Source organism: Bufo bufo, chromosome 7 (assembly GCF_905171765.1).
Source record: "Bufo bufo chromosome 7, aBufBuf1.1, whole genome shotgun sequence".
Classification (NCBI taxonomy): domain Eukaryota; kingdom Metazoa; phylum Chordata; class Amphibia; order Anura; family Bufonidae; genus Bufo; species Bufo bufo.
The window spans coordinates 205,582,041-205,601,608 of record NC_053395.1 but is presented as its reverse complement, the minus strand read 5'-3'; the positions used below and the strand labels follow the sequence as shown (position 1 = coordinate 205,601,608).

General features: G+C 43.6%; 1 protein-coding gene across 1 annotated transcript in view; it reads left to right on the top strand.

Moving 5' to 3' along the window:
* The first annotated feature begins 9,904 nt into the window (after positions 1-9,904).
* The window catches only part of TNFAIP6 (TNF alpha induced protein 6), a 30,638-nt gene continuing 20,974 nt past the window's right edge, over positions 9,905-19,568 (top strand). Inside the window, exon 1 of the mRNA XM_040441365.1 lies at positions 9,905-10,049. Within this exon, the coding sequence (XP_040297299.1) occupies positions 9,950-10,049 (100 nt within the window). The 5' untranslated portion in view covers positions 9,905-9,949. The remainder of the gene's footprint in view (positions 10,050-19,568) is intronic.

Here is a 19,568-nt window from a genome sequence, read left to right as displayed (position 1 = left end):
AGCGGCCCCAATATTAGGAAATGACTGGTTTCTGTGTTGAGACCCTAAACAGTCTGCGGCTTCCGACAATTTTCAATAAAAAATTAAAATTGAAAATTAAATAAAAATTAACCTGAATTAATCATAGAAATACATAACATGTACTTGGAAGGGTGAAGAACCTACAGGAAGACTCTGTGATCTGACGGCGTCAACAAGTGTTGGACAATAAGCTGCAGCTTTAAAGGGGTTGTTTGGGATTTTCAGAAACTTGAAATAGTACAACATAAAAAATAACCGTTACATAACCGTCAAATCCGCAGACTCTCCGGGGGATCCCTGATGGTCCTACAGCTTTGACTTCACATACATCATTCATGTTACCACTGCCATCAATCAGTGGTCTCAGCAGACATGTAGGTGACCGCTGAGGGCAGTGATTGGCTGCAGCAGACATGTGAATGATGTATGTAGTGTAGTATCACTTCAGGATCGGTGGGGTAAGAAATGTTTATTTGTTTAGGTTGCACCATTTCCTGCTCTTGCTCGAGTTTCTAAAAGTCCCTGAAACCCCTTAAATGTTAGTACTGTATGTAGTGTCACTCCCTCTATAACGTCATGACTCCGTACTGTGACCTTACGTGTTGGTCTTTCCAGTCAAGCACTGGCAGTCGTTCTGCTCTAAAAATGATTATTCTTGGCTTACGCCTGGATGACTATTCACAGTGCAGACAAGAGTGTAAAAATCAGCAATTCATCACCGGATTATTTCTATCACTCAGCAGGACGCGCGCCGCCCGCTGAAATACTATATGGTCTCGCGCTGCTTAATTCGTTTAATAGATTTTTTTACGCAGAATATGATTCTGTAGTCCATGCTTCCATTCTTTACACATATACGCCAATCCCTTCACACTTTCTAAATTACTTTAGTTTTTAAAGAGGTACTGCCATCATAAAACGTGATACAACAGGAATCGGTAGGGATCCCCCCTGTAAAACCTCCACAGATCCTGAAAGCCAACGTGGAATGCAGGACTAAATCAGCACTGTAGGTCCTTCATTTTCACAATTGTGAGGGTCCCAGAGGTTAGACCCTCGCCGATCATAAACTGATGGCATATCTTGTATCCACTGTATAACATGGGAATATCCCTTTCACGATGTGAAAAATAAAATGGTGCAAAAGCAGTATATTTGGACATTTTGGGTTCTCAGTACTGTATTTACTTGCACTGCCCCAAAGCTGTGATCTTAATGAGCAGCACAGTGTATGAACCCTTGTGGGTACCATGACGTAATTATAGCTAGATGGTACATAGCTTAGAAATACAGAGAAACACTGATCTAGCATGCCTCCTGTCTAGTGATGAGCAAACCCGGGGAAGTTTGGGTTTGGCGGGTTCGGCCGAACTTCAAGTCAAATTTTGGGTTCAAGACCCGAACCCAAACTCGAACCCCATTGAAGTCAATGGGGACTCAAACTTCACTTTATTACTTTCCATTATAACATGGTTATATCGGAAAATAACATAATATTTCAGACGGAATGCAAAAAGGACACCTTTAGAGGCCTTCCGTCATAATAGAAGTCTAGTCAGTTTTGCATTCCGTCAAAAATATTATGTTATTTTCCAAAATAACCATGTTATAACAGAAAATAATAAAGTAATTCATAAATTGCCCGAACCCCGAACCCGGACTTCAGTGAAAAAGTCAGAGTTCAGGTCCGGGTAACTGAACTCACAAAGTTCGGATTCGCTCATACCTACTGCTGTCCACTGTATTAAAGGGGCTATTCAGCAACATATCAATTATTTAAACCTGACCACTCTGTGGGACCTGTCGGGTGTAGCACCGGCCGCATGCACTCGGTATCACGGATTCGGACCCATTGACTTCAATGGGTCCGCAATCCTCAAGATACAGAGCGGTGCGGAGCAGAGGCACGGATCAGAAGCAAACGGAAGCACTATAAAGCGCTTCCATGGAATTTCGGTCCGTGCTTCCGCACCGCAAAAAAAATAGATTGCGGACTGATTCAAGTGAATGGATCCCCATCCCCAAAACGGCGTGCACTCTGCCGATACCCGTGCACTGCGGACCTCTATTGGCACGGGACAAACACGCTCGTGTGCATGAGCCCTAATGCTGTTCACACATCTGGAATCCGGACGTGTGAATCTGGCCTTAAAGGGATTCTGTCACCTCTTTTTACCCTATAGAGCCGCGGACATGCACGGCTAGATCGCCGCTAGCATGTCCGCAATATACTTGTCCCATATCTCTGTGTGGTTTTATTGAGTGTAAAAAAAAGTTTTTATATACGGTATATGTAAATCAGCCTGGCAAGGAGCCCAAGGGGCTGTACTAACCGTTCTGGAACCCAGCTACGCCCCCCTGTGAAGGGGCCCAGTAGTGCCTGTACCCATGAATCTGCTCCCTGCTCACAAAGTCAGATCGCCGTAATCTCGCGGTGCGCGAGCTCGCGCATGCGCAGTTCCTTCCCTGAGGCTGATGCCAGAACAGGGAAGGAACACTATACCGACACTGCGCATGCGCGAGCCCGCGCATTGCGAGATTACGGTGATCTAACTTTGTGAGCAGGGAGGAGATTCGTGGGTACAGGCGGTGCTGGGCTCCTTCACAGGGGGGCGTGGCTGGGCTCCTTCACAGGGGGGCGTGGCTGGGCTCCTTCACAGGGGGGCGTGGCTGGGCCCCTTCACAGGGGGGAGTGGCTGGGCTCCTTCACAGGGGGCGTGGCTGGGCTCCTTCACAGGGGGGCGTGGCTGGGCTTCTTCACAGGGGGGCGTGGCTGGGCTCCTTCACAGGGGGGCGTGGCTGGGCCCCTTCACAGGGGGGCGTGGCTGGGCTCCAGAATGGTTAGTTCCGCCCCTTCGGCTCCTTACCAGGCTGATTTACATATATATAAAATCTTTTTTTACACTCAATAAAACCACACAGAGATATGGGACAAGTATATGGCGGACATGCTAGCGGCGATCTAGCCGTGCATGTCCGCAGCTCTATAGGGTAAAAAGAGGTGACAGAATCCCTTTAAGCTTGGATTTTATGATGATGCACTATTCTGCTGAATTTACTGAGAACAATACTTAGTAAATAGTCATGACCTAGAAAACATGAGGACATTTGTTATAATCAGTTCCAAAATGTCCATAAAATGTTTTCTGTTGGCGACGTCAGACCAATATCAGTTCTTTGGATTCACCAGAAAAAATATCGCCATATCTATCTGTACAGAACATGTGCATGGCCGCTGCAGAGGATCCAAGCTGAGGGGCCCCTATGGTAAGTAAAATTGAGGGGACCCTGATGTCTCAGTTACTTAAAGAGAGGAAACGGTCGGGAGACACGGTTTCTCCTTGTGGCAATGCTCCCTGGGAAATAGTATGCAAATTAGCTCTCCAGACAAAAGGAAACAGTCTTTCTAGTGCCATCTATAGGTGGCTACCCTGTACATCAATGTCTGACCCATTAACCATCTGGCTGCTATTCCAAGTCATGTTTCCGGGCTCTTTAATGGGTCGGACAGGAGTAGCTATCTCTAGGAGGCACTTGTATAATCAGCAGCAGACATGTACGGAGCTTTTCTTTCCTAAACCCATTTGCTCTCCTGTCTCTAAAGCAAATCCATCTTTCAGGACACATAAAAATGATGAACTTGAAGTAATTTCATAATTAGTAGCATTTCAGCCTTTGAACATGAAACGGGAAGCTTGGCAGCTGCAGGTAACATCTGCTTGACAATGATAAACTACAGGTCAGTTACACAAGAGCCTGATCACAGAGCTCCCTATCCAGACTCCCAGGGCTCGTGCTCCACAACGAGACGTCTTAAAGTGCGTCTACTTCTGCAGAACAGCTGCTTTTCCAGATCTCAAGAAATGTGCGGGAGTTTGTCTAGAAATGTTGGGTGTGACATGTATTATTATAAAAACTTGACATATGGATAGATGGCGGCCCGCAGGGGTAGAAGGAACAATCCTTAAAGGGCAGATTTGTACCTATGACACTCGCTGACCTGTTACACGTGCACTTGGCAGCTGAAGACATCTGTGTTGCTGCTCGCTGGGAGCGCATAGTGACGTCATCACACGGGGAGCACAGGTCCTTCTGCATCAAGTGAGGAATGACTATCCCTGCGGGGTAATTAATTAATTTTAATTAAAGGGGGTGTCTCATCTCAGACAATGGGAGCATATCGCTAGGATATGACCTCATTGTCTGATAGGTGCGGGTCCCGGGTCCCGCAACTATTTTGAGAACAGAGCCTAGAAAAGGGTGGAGGGCGCACTGCGCAAGCGCAGCCGCCCTCCATTCATTTTCTATTGGGCCACCGCTGGCTCTGCTATTTCCGTCAGGCCCCTAAAAGTGAATGAGAGAGGTGGCCGGTCATGCGCGGTATGCTCCTATTCACTTCTATGTGGAGCGCGCTTGGTGGTGGCCGGACCAGAGTCCTCCAGCCACCATTTTGCGGGGCTCTGTTCCCGATATAGGTGCGAGTCCCAGCGGTGGTACCCGCATCTATAAGATAATGGGGGCATATCCTAGCGATGTGACCCCATTGTCTGAGATGAGACAACCCCTTTAACACTATAGGGCCCATGTGATGTCCAGGGGGCACTGTGGGGGACATTATGTATACTGTGAGGGCACCGCAGGGGGTGGGATTTAAAGGGAACCTGTCATGTGGATATTTGATTATAATCTAACTAATTATATACAATCATTAACTACTAAAAAGTGCCTTAGATGTATTCACTTACTGGTGTGACAGATGGTTATCTCATAATATACACACAAAGATGCCGCATGCCGCATGCTAATGAGCTGATCTGAGTCCAGCATGATGTCATTGAGTCCAGCGTATATTTAATTCAGAGCTATAGCCACTCCCCTGCCCACCTGCTGCTGATTCCTATGGAAACAAACTGTCATTCAGCAGCAGGTGGGCGGGGAGAGTCAGGAGCTCATGAATATTCATGACTCATCATTATCAGCTGGAGCTTTTCAATACTAGATGTTGGCAGATTGACCGGGTCAATTAAAGAAAGTGACCCAGCATTGTGCTAAGAGAATCAGTCACTTATTTATGTTGCCCTTAGTTAGGACACCATAAAACTGGTGACAGGTTCCCTTTAAAAAAAAAAAAAGCCAACGACATGCATCCATTTTTCATGGCCATTAAAAACGGATGCAAAACGGCCATTAAAAACTAAGACGGCTAGAAAACGGAAGCACACATGGCCATGAGAAACTAACAGCGTGTCCATTGTTAATGGCTGTCGTGCGAATGTAGCCTAAGAACACTGGAAAATCTCCCACCAGGAAATCAAACCCATACTGCAGCCCATGCTCCGGGAATAAGACTTTGACAAGCACATATGGAAGTGATGAGCTGGTATCCACATACTTTTCTCTGAAGGTTGAAGAGTCGATCATTTGTTATGTTATGTCAAATAAAGTCACAATCTATCATTCAACGGAAGTGCAATGAACAAACATTTACCCACTTAGCGCTGTGATATTTATACTGCAGGACGGGAACTTCCTTCTTACAAGTTTTTTATTTATTTTTTATTGTACGTTACTTATGGGTTTTTTTTAAGGATATTTTATAAAGATATATAGGACACACATACACTGGACAAAAATATAAACGCAACACTTTCGGTTTTGCTCCCATTTTGCATGAGCTGAACTCAAAGATCTGAAACATTTTCTACAGACACAAAAGACCCATTACTCTCAAATATTGTTCACAAATCTGTCTAAATCTGTGTTAGTGAGCACTTCTCCTTTGCCGAGATGATCGATCTCACCTCATAAGTGTGACATATCAAGGTGCTGATTAGACAGCATGAATATTGCACAGGTGTGCCTTAGACTGCCCACTATAAAAGGCCACTCTGAAATGTGCAGTTTGATCACACAGCGCAATGCCGCAGATGTCGCAACATTTGAGGGAGCGTGCAGTTGGCATGCTGACTGCAGGAATGTCTACCAGAGCTGTTGCCCGTGCAATGATTGTTTATTTCTCTACCATAATAAATAAATACATATAACAAACTGTACATATACTGTGGGGTAGGATAAAAGGTAAGCAGATGACTCAAACCAGCATGGAGCGAGGGCAGACTAAGGTGATAAGGTCCATGTATAGGGTTTTGTTTTGTTTTTTACTGCATTTTAAAAATTAAGCTACACGAAAAAGGAGATACACTTACCCGCACTTTTTGTCATGCTCCTGAAGCATATGAAATCTTCCATTTCCAGCTGGTGGATGGATGATAGATAGGGCTAAAAGGCCAGGGCTGCACCACCAATGAGGCCAGGTGAGGCGATCGCATCATGCAGCACCAGGTAGGGGCAAGAGGGGGGCAGCGGAAGGACCATGGGCAATAAGCGCTTTTATCGTGGAAACGCTCATCTCTACATATTCAACTGCATCGCTCTACTCAGGACAGCAATACAGTTGAATGCCGCGACAGAACACGGAGGCGATGCTTTCCTGGCCCACCGTTTCCTCTAATAGGCTTTAGCCCCAGTTCCTGCAGCCTATCAGAGGCCGGTGTTATCATTATCGCGCTGCCTGAGCCGGGCGTTTCAGTTTTCGCCTCAGGCTAATTGCACCCACTTTTAGGCCAATTTTTTCAATGACTGCATTTTATTTCACTTTGGGCCAAAAATATATTTTTTCAATTAGTCTTTATAAAAAAAGGTTCAGACATTTCTGAGACACAAGGGTTAAAATCAGTCTGCAAGCTGTCAGAGTCTATTTTCTTTCAATCCCATCCTCTGACGGATCATGTGTAGCTCTTATCTCTGATCTCCTGGCCTCATACACGCTCATTATAGCTCAATTCTTATCAACATGATAACAATAGTGCTTCAATAAGTGTTTATGAGATCAGGAGTTCAGAGATAACAGCTACACGTGAGCCCTCAGAGGATGGGATTCAACAAAGACGGATTTTTAACCCTTGTATCTCAGAAACTGCTGAACATTTTTAATAAAGAACAATTGCACAATTTATTTTTAGCCCAAAATGAGTAAAATGCAATCCTAAATAAAAAGCTGTCTGATGGAATTTAGGGAATAAAGTCTGTAATATACTCACTGTCAAACTCCCCCGCTGGTATTACAGTGACAATCCTCCCTGCACCTGTGCGGTGACTAGACCCCAGTTGGACATTACAGGTAAAAATCTTGCAAATTTAAGCCGAGGTGATGTTACAAAAATGCAAGTGATACGTGATTCTCATTAACCCACCTCAAATTTATCATGTCTCGACTGGTTGATACGGGGCCAAATGATGAATGTACGATGACCTTTCTTGGCCTTGGTGTCTCTTGTAAAAAGTTAAATGAGGTCACCATGGAGTGTCAGATAAGTTTTCACGATTTGCTCAAAGTGCTGAGAACCTCACATATGCAGTCATTTAGAAAGTAGGAAAGAACAAGATTCAACATCTGGGGCGCGCGCCTCTGCAATTATCCTCAGTATCACCAGTATATAAGACTTACAGAGGAGCCGTCCCCTCCCCTGACATGTCTGCTTCAGTAACTACCTGCATTCCCCATGTAATATCAATTCTGGAGCATCTATTCCTATGACTCTATTATTCCTGCTAGCAGTTCTGAATGAATTACTAGCAGTTTGAAGTAAAGGTCCAGACGGGTGTTACCAGTTGCGGTTGTGTCACTGACAGCACTGATTGGATAATGTCAGACTGTGCAGGGACACCCCCTCCAACTGGTAACTCCCAGCTGGACCTTTACTGTAATCCACTAGTAATCTATAACTTCTAGAAGGAATAATAAAGCAAGGGCACAACATACAGTTATAAGAATAGAGGCTCCAGAATTGGTATTACATGGGGGATGCAAGTAGTTACTAAAACAGACATGTCAGGGGAGGGGAGAGGCCCTCTTTAATCACTGTATAAAGAGCTAATTTTAAATTCTCTGCATTTTCAAGATCTCTGCCTTCTTTCAGGGAATGGAAAGCTAAAAATCTATCTGAATTAGATTTAACTCTCCTTACCAGCTCAGTGTCTGCTTCAGGTGGCCATGTTACAGAAGAAGAACCAGGGACGGCTTCAGATCTGTAGATTCCCGCAGTCAAAATCAATGACATGGCGGTGTGTTTTTTTATTTCTCAATCACACTGCTTGAATTATAACTGCCTAAATAAAACACAGAATTGCATGCACATCATTGCCTAAAGCCCCAATTTTGCCGGGTCATTCCCACAAACTGGCCTGCAAAAGGGTGGGCCTGTCCCAAAGTGGGTGTTTTATGGGCGTTCCAGTTATTTTGTGGCTTTCCTGGGTAGTCTGAGGGGGCAGGGCTTAAAGGCTATGTACTGTAAAACTTTGGAGGTAATTTTTTTATTATTCCATTGTACTCATTTTAAAGCTAAAAATATATTTTTAAATTGGTCTTTATTAACAATATGGAATCCTTTTTTTCTGTACAGAGCTGCGATGCAGCCTGTGGATTTTCTCTCTTTTCCGTCAGTTGGGGAGCTGACGGGCTCCTTATCTCTGCTCTGTGACCTTATAAACACTCATTATGGCTCAGTTCATATCCTACTGATGAGAATGTGGCTTAAATAAGTGTTTATGACCTCTCAGTAGTTTACAGATAAGGTTTATTAGATGATCGGACAAAGTGAAAGTGAAAGTATCAGTCATACAGCTAGAGAAAAAAGTTAACCTTTTGTGACAGAACGGCTCAATATTTTTAATAAAGGCCAATTGAAATATTATTTTTAGCCAAAAATGAGTAACATGCAATCATAAAAAAAAATTGCCTCTGAAGGTGTACATAGCCTTTAAATGTCCCAAATTTTACTTTTTCCATGTTGCGGAGCATGGACACAATATCTATACTTAATGAAGTTCTAGACAGTACAGACATAACAGTACTAGACAAGCATGGGCGGATTGGGAAAAAAAAACTAAAAGTGGCCCCATGTTTTAGGTGGGTTCAAACTGACAAAAGATGGGCCAAAACAAGTAGGCGGGGACAACTGAAGTAGGCGGGGCCTGCAATACTCTAGCGCGGCACAGAATACCGCCTCAGCAGCACCAAATACCACAGGGCAGCACAAAATACTGTCGTCCTCACCACAGTATTCAACTATATCACCATCATGAGGACGGTTATACAGTTGAGTTCAGGAGGGCACCTGCGGCCGTTGAGCATCAGATCATTTTGTACCTGGCCTGCGGCCATCAAGAAGGCTTGAGTGGCCCCCTGGGCATCGGCCCAAAGGGAAATTTCCCTGTAGGTTCTATGGCCAATCCGCCCCTGTAGACAAGGACCACGCGGAAGCTGTGAGAGGACCATTAGGGTGGATGAAATGGAGGTCCCCGATGTTGCAGGCCCTGTGGCTGTTGCGCTTTTAGCCCATGCTATTATGCTGCCCTGCTCAGGACCCATTCATTATCAGATGCCAGGACCCACTTCTCGTCATGCCTGATGGTAGGTAGACCTGCCAAAACTGCGTCCCGGTGGTCCTCCAAAAAAAATACGAAAATCCCATGTTACGTACTCTATCCTGCCTGTAATGTCTTCAGCCTCTATGCGTCATACCCAATATACATCATATATGTTACCTAAGACTGCAAGGTTAATTGCAGCTAAAGTCGATGACTCCCGCCGCAGACAGCGCAGCTCATAACCGCATGGTGGGTCATCCCCGTAGGTGCAGTATCACCCTCATCCTCCTCTCCTTCCTCCTCTGGTCTGACATCATTCTAATTGTGAAATACTACAGCTGCTTTTTTAATTGGACCAAGCTCGCTAAACTCACAGTAGGCAGAAAAAAAAAAAAAAAAAAAACACTTTAAAAGATCTGGTGAGCAGATGTTTCAGAAGGGGCTCTGTCCGATGCGGGAGCAGTTTCCTTGGAAGAAATCCCTCTTAAGTTGCTGAAACATGAAAAAAACCATTTTCCTCCTTCTCGTTGCTTTGCATTTGGACGAAGCTTTTGGATGGGGATTCAAGAACGGGATCCTGCACAACTCCATCTGGCTAGGTAAGCGATCCATCCGGGGTCAACTCGAAACAGTGGCCGCAGGCAAGCAGAGGTTCTCTGGGTGCTGGGGGACTACAAGTCTCAGGATGAGCAGGTCAATATATCAGTACATGATGTGACAGGCAACTTCTCGAGCACCAGAAGAAGTACAAGTCCCGGAATGAGGTAAGCATCTAATAGGGGATTCGCCATGTGGATCTCCTACCATACTGCTGTGTTTCCAGTCAAAGTCATGCTGGGACTACTAGTTCTACAATCTTACCTAAAGCCTGATAAAGGGAAAAATAAAATATTTGCCCCTCCGTCCGTAGCTCAGATCTTTCCTAGAAGTGCAGGACTCCATGTCTGCATCTCACAGAAACCCACATGTATTTCGCTTTGATGTGAATTACTACTTAGCACATCCCGGGACTAAATATATATTTCAGGAAGCAGCGCAGCGCAATTTTCTTGTCTGCCTTCTCTCTTTTTATTCCGGAACATTACCGCATCTCGTTATAGGACGTTTCCTGTATTTAACATTCTTTTATTTATTTATTTATTTTAATTGTCACCTCAAATATTTTAGAAATGTTTCTGAGCTGAACAGTCCTCAGCGCTGCGCGCCATCTGTATGGAGTGCGAGTGTTTCGCTATGAGGGCTCAGGCACACGAACGTATTTTCGTGTTCGTCATTCCGTCCGTATGCAGAACCATTCATTTCAATGGGTCCGCAAAAAAAAAAACTGAACTTACTTTGCGTGCATTCCGTATGTCCGCATTTGCGTTCCGCAAAATAATAGAACATGTCCTATTATTGTCCGTATAACAAAGATAGGACTGTTCTATAAAGGAGCTGTCTGTTCCGTTCTGCAAAATACGGAATGCACATGGGCGTCATCCGTATTTTTGGTGGATCCGTGTTTTGCAGATCGCAAAATACCTATGGTCGTGCGCATGAGCCCTGAATCTGTCCTCCTATTCAATTCTGGGTCGATGCTTCAGAGAGTTAGGGCTCATGTATACAAACGTATTTTTTGTTTGTGTCTTTTTTGCGGCCCACATGCGGAACCATTCATACTCCGTGTGCATTCCGTATCCGTATGTCCGCAAAAATAATTAGAACATTGTTTCAATGGATCCGCAAAAAAAAAAAAATGGATGTCACATGGATGTCATCCATTTTTTTGTGGATCTGTGTTTTGCGGACCACAAAATGCATACGGTCGTGTGCATGAGCCCTTATTCTGATTGTCAGACTGGAGTCGGGAAGGACATTTTTTTTCCCCCTAAGGCGCCGTGCACACGACCGTATCTGCTTTGCGGACAAATATTGTCCATGTTGCATCTGCATTTTTTGCAGACCCGTTGACTTCTTTGGATCAGCGGTCTGCATTTTGCATTCCACTATGGGACGCGTGCTAGCTTTCTGCATCTGCATGTCCGCTCCGCAAAAAGAATATGGACCATGGACCCATTGAAGTCAATGAAACGGCAAAAAAAATAAAAAATGCAGACGGCACTTGGACCGCATGCGCCATTTCCAGATCGCAAGATGGATACGGTCGTCTGCATGAGAAAATTGGCTTCTAACTCATAGTTGTTGTTTTTTTTTGCCTTCCTGTGGATCAGCTTTGCAGGATGAATGCATGTCTTTTTTCAGCTTTCCAAGCTGTTACTTTGTATTGTTGCTTATAGGAAAGTACAGTCTTTACATATATTATCCATCATATATTACTTATCATATCCTGCTAGAATATCAGCATGTGTTACATACTGTAAAGCAATACAACACAAGCGCCAGCTTCACGTGAAAAGGGATCCTCTCGGTGCATGAAAGGCCTGGAGCCAAATTCCAATGCGAATAAGGTCCAGCACGTCAAGATGGATCCAATTAAAATATCAGTCTTTATTATTAAAAGTTAAAAACTCCAGCACGGTACAGTCTTAACAGCTGTTACATAGTAGCATAGTTCCATAAAGATGTCCGTGAAGAATCCGTGTTTGGTCCGTGTGTCCGTTTTTTGTTTTTTGCCCTCTGTGTATCATACATTGCTAGGTTGAAAATTAACCAACCAATGTTCCGTGATACAGTGACAGAACATGGATGCCATCAGTGGTTTTTCAAGGAGCTAAAGACTTCACGGTCCACATCACGGACCAAATGAGTGCGCGTCTCCGTGACTTATCCACAGTGGAAAACCAAACGCATTACAATCAATGCTGTCCATGGAAAATGTGGATTGCACGCGTCCGTAAAAAAAAACAGGAATGTGAACAAGGCCTTATTTGGTGTTCCTATTAGGTACGATGCGCTTACAATACAAGTCGGAATCATTCTGGGCGTCTTTAATTCTTGACTACTTTGTCCATAAAAAAAAAAAAATGCAACCTCGTGCTGTTATATTAAACCCATTAACCATTCAAATTCTAGAGAGCGAGAGATTCGAGTAATCCTAGTAAATGCATCCAGAAATCAGTGCAGGTAGTTCAGCCTTCAGCACCGTCGGTGGTCCGGGTCCATTTTTAAACCATTTAGTATGAATTTTCAGAATTTTAATCCTAGTAAAAAAGGAATGAAATGAACATCAGGTCATAAGATGCAAAATGATTATATTATTTTTGCATGAGGAAAAGTTACACAATTTCCCTTTACACTGTATATACAGTCATGTGAAAAAATTAGGACACCCTTTGAAAGCATGTGGTTTTTTGTAACATTTTTAATAAATGGTTATTTCATCTCCGTTTCAACAATACAGAGAGATTAAAGTAATCCAACTAAACAAAGAAAACTGAAGAAAAGTCTTTTCAAGATCTTCTGTAAATGTCATTCTACAAAAATGCCTATTCTAACTGAGGAAAAAGATAGGACACCCTCACATGTATTCCCTCTTAAATTGGCTCAGATCTCACACAGGTATATCACACCAGGTGCACATAATTAGTAGATCGTTACTCTGCATGTTGAATGAGGCTTGCCCTATTTAAACCTCAGACATTTAGTTTGGTGTGCTCCTGACTGTTGAAGTGAGAGTGAGCACCATGGTGAGAGCAAAAGAGCTGTCAGAGGACTTCAGAAAAAAGATTGTAGCAGCCTATGAGTCTGGGAAGGGATTTAAAAAGATCTCAAAAGATTTTGAAATCAGCCATTCCACTGTCCGGAAGATAGTCTACAAGTGGAGGGCTTTCAAAACAACTGCCAACATGCCCAGGACTGGTCGCCCCGGCAAGTTCACCCCAAGAGCAGACCGCAAGATGCTAAAAGAGGTATCCAAAAACCCTAAAGTGTCATCTCGAGAACTACAGCAGGCTCTGGCTACTGTTGATGTAGAAGTACATGCCTCTACAATCAGAAAGAGACTGTACAAGTTTAACTTGCATGGGAGGTGTGCAAGGAGGAAACCTTTGCTTTCCAAGAGAAACATCGAGGCCAGACTGACATTTGCCAGCGATAAAGTTGACAAAGACCAGGACTTCTGGAATAATGTTCTTTGGACAGATGAGTCCAAAATTGAATTATTTGGACACAACAGCAGAGGACATGTTTGGCGTAAACCAAACACAGCATTCCAAGAAAAGAACCTCATACCAACTGTGAAGCATGGAGGTGGAAGTGTCATGGTTTGGGGCTGCTTTGCTGCAGCAGGACCTGGTCAGCTCACCATCATAGAATCCACGATGAATTCTACTGTGTATCAGAAGGTGCTTGAAGAACATGTGAGACCATCAGTTAGAAAATTAAAGCTGAAGCGGAACTGGACCATGCAACATGACAATGACCCAAAACATACTAGTAAATCAACCAAAGATTGGCTGAAAAAGAAGAAATGGAGAGTCCTGGAATGGCCAAGTCAAAGTCCAGATTTGAATCCCATTGAGATGCTGTGGGGTGACTTGAAAAGGGCTGTACGTGCAAGAAACCCCTCAAACATCTCACAGCTGAAAAAGTTCTGCATTGAGGAGTGGGGTAAAATTTCCTCAGACCGATGTCGAAGACTGGTAGATGGCTACAAGAACCGTCTCACTGCAGTTATTTCAGCCAAAGGAGGTAACACTCGCTATTAGGGGCAAGGGTGTCCTATCTTTTTCCTCAGTTAGAATAGGCATTTTTGTAGAATGACATTTACAGAAGATCTTGAAAAGACTTTTCTTCAGTTTTCTTTGTTTAGTCGGATTACTTTAATCTCTCTGTATTGTTGAAACGGAGATGAAATAACCATTTATTAAAAATGTTACAAAAAACCACATGCTTTAAAAGGGTGTCCTAATTTTTTCACAAGACTGTATAAATTCTTTGTATTATTCAAGATCTCTGCTTGCTGTCATTAAATAGGAACTTTCTGTCCTGGTCATGTGATGGATATAGCGTTTGATAAAAGTGACAAGCTGTGCCCCTCTGGGTCCATCACACGAAGAGGACAGATTTCTATCCACTGGATGTCAACAATGTAGTTTTGTGGCAAGTGACAGCAAGCAGGGATCTTTAAAACCACAAGGAATTAAATACAGTTGTGTTCAAAATAATAGCAGTGTGTTAAAAAAAAAAGTGAATAAAGCTCAAAATCCTTCTAATAGCTTTTATTTGCATACACACAAATGCATTGGGAACACTACACATTCTATTCCAAATCAAAACATGAAGAAAAATATATCAAATCTGTGTTGTTCCTCTAAAAAAATGGAAGAAAAGTGAATATTAGACTGTTCAAAAAAATAGCAGTGTTTGTATTCTTCTTTACAAGCTCAAACATTCACTATATAAACTGAAAAATGTTTGAATATTTTGCTTTCCTTTGAATCACTTCACTAATATTTAGTTGTATAACCGCTGTTTCTGAGAACTGCTGGACGTCTGTGCTGCTCGGAGTCACCACCTTCTGCCCCTGTGAACAGGTATTCCAGCCCAGGATGATTGGACTACATTCCACAGTTCTTCTCTATTTCTTGGTTTTGCCTCCGAAACTGCATTTTTTATGTCACCCACAAGTTTTCTATTGGATTAAGATCCGGGGATTGGGCCGACCGCTCCATAACGTCAATCTTGTTGGTCTGGAACCAAGATGTTGCACATTTACTGGTGTGTTTGGGGTCGTTGTCTTGTTGGAACACCCATTTCAAGGGCATTTCCTCTTCAGCATAAGGCAGCATGACCTCTTCAAGTATTCTGATGTATTCAAACTGATCCATGATCCCTGGTATGTGATAAATAGGCCCAACACCGTAGTATGAGACACATCCCCATATCATGATGCTTGCCCACCATGCTTCACGGTCTTCACAGTGTACTGTGGCTTGTATTCAGTGTTTGGGGGTCGTCTGACAAACTGTCTCCGGCCACTAGACCCAAAAAGAACAATCTTACTTTCATCAGTCCACAGAATGTCTCTTTAGGCCGTCAATGTGCTCTTTGGTAAATTGTAACCTCTTCAGCACATGTCTTTTTTCCACCAGTGGGACTTTGCGGGGGCTTCTTGCAGATAGCTTGGCTTCACATAGGCGTCTTCTAATTGTAACAGTACTCACAGGGAACTGTAGACCTTCTTTCATCTTCCTGGAGGTGATTGTTGAGTCCTTGCCATTTTGGCTTTTCTTCTATCCAGTCGAATGGTAGTTTTTCGCTTTCTTCCACGTCTTTCAGGTTTTGGTTTCCATTTTAAAGCATTTGTGATCATTTTAGCTGAGCAGCCTATCATGTTCTGCACTTCTTTATATGTTTTCCCCTCTCCAATCAACTTTTTAATGAAGGTACGCTGTTCTTCTGAACAATGTCTGGAGCGACCCATTTTACTCAGAATTTCAGAGAGAAATACACTGTAACCGGCAGGTACAACATTTGCTGCCTTCCTTCCTCATTACCTCACTCATTGAACTCCACACTGCTATTATTTTGAACATGCCCCTTTCAATAAGTGATTGAATTACAGAGAATCAGCAGCATGCATGTCATGACTGTTAGGTCTGTTGGGTTTCTATTACTCTATTATACCTGCTAGTAAATTATTTGCCATGTAGAAATATTATTTCTACCAAAAAGAGTGATTAATCGGGTTAGTGATGTCTGACTGCTATTATTTTGAACACAACTGTATCTCATTAAATTTAAACCCCCTAAACCAAACTGAGCAGGGCAACAGTATTAAAGGGGTATTCCGGTAACCTTAAGTTAACCCTATTCATTGGATATGTGATAACTAACTGATCAGTAAGGGGTCTGACCGCTAGGCCCCTGATGATCCTGAGAACAGGTGTCCTGTACCCACATCCTGGTGGTGCACAAGGTCGAGCGTGTGCCCTACTGCTCCATTCATTCTCTACACTGGTGATAGCTGATTGCAGCACTTGGCTAAAACAGATACACAAACAGAAACAAAACAAAATACAATGTACAAAGTATATAATAATAATAGTAATATAAATTAAATGGGTTTTCTCATCTTTGCCTCCTTTCTCATTTCTGCCCTCTGCTGGGCATTCTATCCGAGGTATAGGTTGGAATACCTGGAAGAGATATTCAGATGTATTTCACATTGGATCCTTTCACTATAATGAGGCAAAAGAAGTCCATGTTGGACACCATCTCACCTGGTGTTCATGTTTTGTTGCTGGAAAGAATAAGTCTACTTTCACACTCGCGGTAGCCTTTTCCAGAAGGCTGTTTCGGCGGGGGAACAGCCTGCCGGATCCGTGCTACTGCAAGTCTACTGTGAAGTCCGCTCCGGCCCCATTCACTAATGGGGGCGGGCCGGAGGTCTGGCCGCAGCACGGCAAACATGCCAAGAGGCGGCCGGACAAAAACCGCAGCATGCTGTAGTTTTATTCCAGCCGCCTCTCAGCATGTTTGCCGTGCTGCGGCCGGACCCCCGGCCACCCCCATTATAGTGAATGGGGCTGGAGCGGACTTTTGGCGGCACGGTGGAATTGTGGTAGCACGGATCCGGCAGGCTGTTCCCCAGCCGGAACAGCCGGCTGGAAAAGGCTACCGCGACTGTGAAAGTGGCCTAAGTCTTCCATGCAATTCTCCAAAGTGATCTCCGCCTACTTCATGGATCCTTCGCAGTACACACCTGAATACTTTCGGTATTCCAACATACAACCCCAATGGTAAGCCCATAGGAGGGCAAAAACAAGGTCTGAAAGGAGTCTTAGAAATTAGGGCATGTCCACAGTAAATGGCGGTAAAGTCCGAAACATGGTTGCCCGGCTGTATTGGGAACTCCCATCAAAATGAATGTAAAAAGCTACAGTCAGGTCCATAAATATTGGGACATCAACACAATTCTAAAATTTTTGGCTCTATACACCACCACAATGGATTTGAAATTAAATTAACAAGATGTGCTTTAACTGCAGAATGTCAGCTTTAATTTGAGGGTATTTACATCCAAATCAGGTGAACGGTGTAGGAATTACAGCAGTTTGCATATGTGCCTCCCACTTGTTAAGGAACCAAAAGAAATGGGACAGAATAATAATCATAAATCAAACTTTAACTTTTTAATACTTGGTTGCAAATCTTTTGCAGTCAATTACAGTCTGAAGTCTGGAACACAGACATCACCAGACGCTGGGTCTCATCCCTGGTGATGCTCTGCCAGGCCTCTACTGCAACTGTCTTCAGTTCCTGCTTGTTCTTGGGGCATTTTCCCTTCAGTTTTGTCTTCAGCAAGTGAAATGCATGCTCAATCGGATTCAGGTCCGGTGATTGACTCGGCCATTGCATAACATTCCACTTCTTTCCCTTAAAAAACTCTTTGGTTGATTTTGCAGTATGCTTTGGGTCATTGTCCATCTGCACTGTGAAGCGCCGTCCAATGAGTTCTGAAGCATTTGGCTGAATATGAGCAGATAGTATTGCCCGAAACACTTCAGAATTCATCCTGCTGCTTTTGTCAGCAGTCACATCATCAATAAATACAAGAGAACCAGTCCCATTGGCAGCCATGACACTACCACCACCAAGCTTCACTGATGAGGTGGTATGCTTAGGATCATGAGCAGTTCCTTTCCTTCTCCATACTCTTCTCTTCCCATCACTCTGGTACAAGTTGATCTTGGTCTCATCTGTCCATAGGATGTTGTTCCAGAACTGTGAAGGCTTTTTTAGATGTCGTTTGGCAAACTCTAATCTGGCCTTCCTGTTTTTGAGGCTCACCAATGGTTTACATCTTGTGGTGAACCCTCTGTATTCACTCTGGTGAAGTCTTCTCTTGATTGTTGACTTTGACACACATACACCTACCTCCTGGAGAGTGTTCTTGATCTGGCCAACTGTTGTGAAGGGTGTTTTCTTCACCAGGGAAAGAATTCTTCGGTCATTCACCAGTTGTTTTCCGTGGTCTTCCGGGTCTTTTGGTGTTGCTGAGCTCACTGGTGCGTTCCTTCTTTTTAAGAATGTTCCAAACAGTTGTTTTGGCCACGCCTAAAGTTTTTGCCATCTCTCTGATGGGTTTGTTGTGTTTTTTCAGCCTAATGATGGCTTGCTTCACTGATAGTGACAGGTCTTTGGATCTCATCTTGAGAGTTGACAGCAACAGATTCCAAATGCTAATAGCAGACTGGAAATTAACTCTGGACCTTTTATCTGCTCATTGTAATTGGGATAATGAGGGAATAACACACACCTGGCCATGGAACAGCTCAGAAGCCAATTGTCCCATTACTTTTGGTCCCATAACAAGTGGGAGGCACATATGCAAACTGTTGTAATTCCTACACCGTTCACCTGATTTGGATGTAAATACCCTCAAATTAAAGCTGACAGTCTGCAGTTAAAGCACATCTAGTTCGTTTTATTTCAAATCCGTTGTGGTGGTGTATAGAGCCAAAAATGTTAGAATTGTGTCGATGTCCCAATATTTATGGACCTGACTGTACGCAGGCGCGGGCACCTGACAGAGGCTGCTTGATGGGTTCAGGGGATCCCCATTCTGGAGACTGGTGGGAGTCAGGAGGTGGTACCTGCATCTAGCAGACGTTTATGGGAATTAAGCTTTAAGGCACCGGCACGTTGGCTTCCTAGCAAGTCAGGAATGTTTTGAAATTCATGAACTTTGTAAAATGAATTATGCAATATCCAGGATTTTGCCTGAGCTTTGTAAGCCAAGGTACAACATTTCCAAATCTCTCCCGCAAGGTGCTCTCCTCTGCATTAGGAAATGAATGTTGATCACCTAAATTAACTTTTAATGTGGAAAATATGGACTGCGTGGTCAAAGAAGTTAACGCTCACTTTTACTTCATAATAATTGATCAAATTCATCCATAGGAAAACCTGGCAATCCTCCTGGAGTTCTGACTGACAGGGCGCAGCTTGCAAGCAATTATCAGACCACAGAAAACTCGGGTTCTGGAATGTTCTTAAATTCTAAAATGAGAATTATTATTAAACTTTTTCTAAGCATTTGGCAACTCAATGTTCATAATGTCCAAGACCATATGACCTGATCCATCAAAAATGTAGCACTATGTCATGGAGGCAGATGAACTCCAAGAACGGAAGGAGCAGTACCCACGCTGCCAAGTTTGCCGCTACGTCTA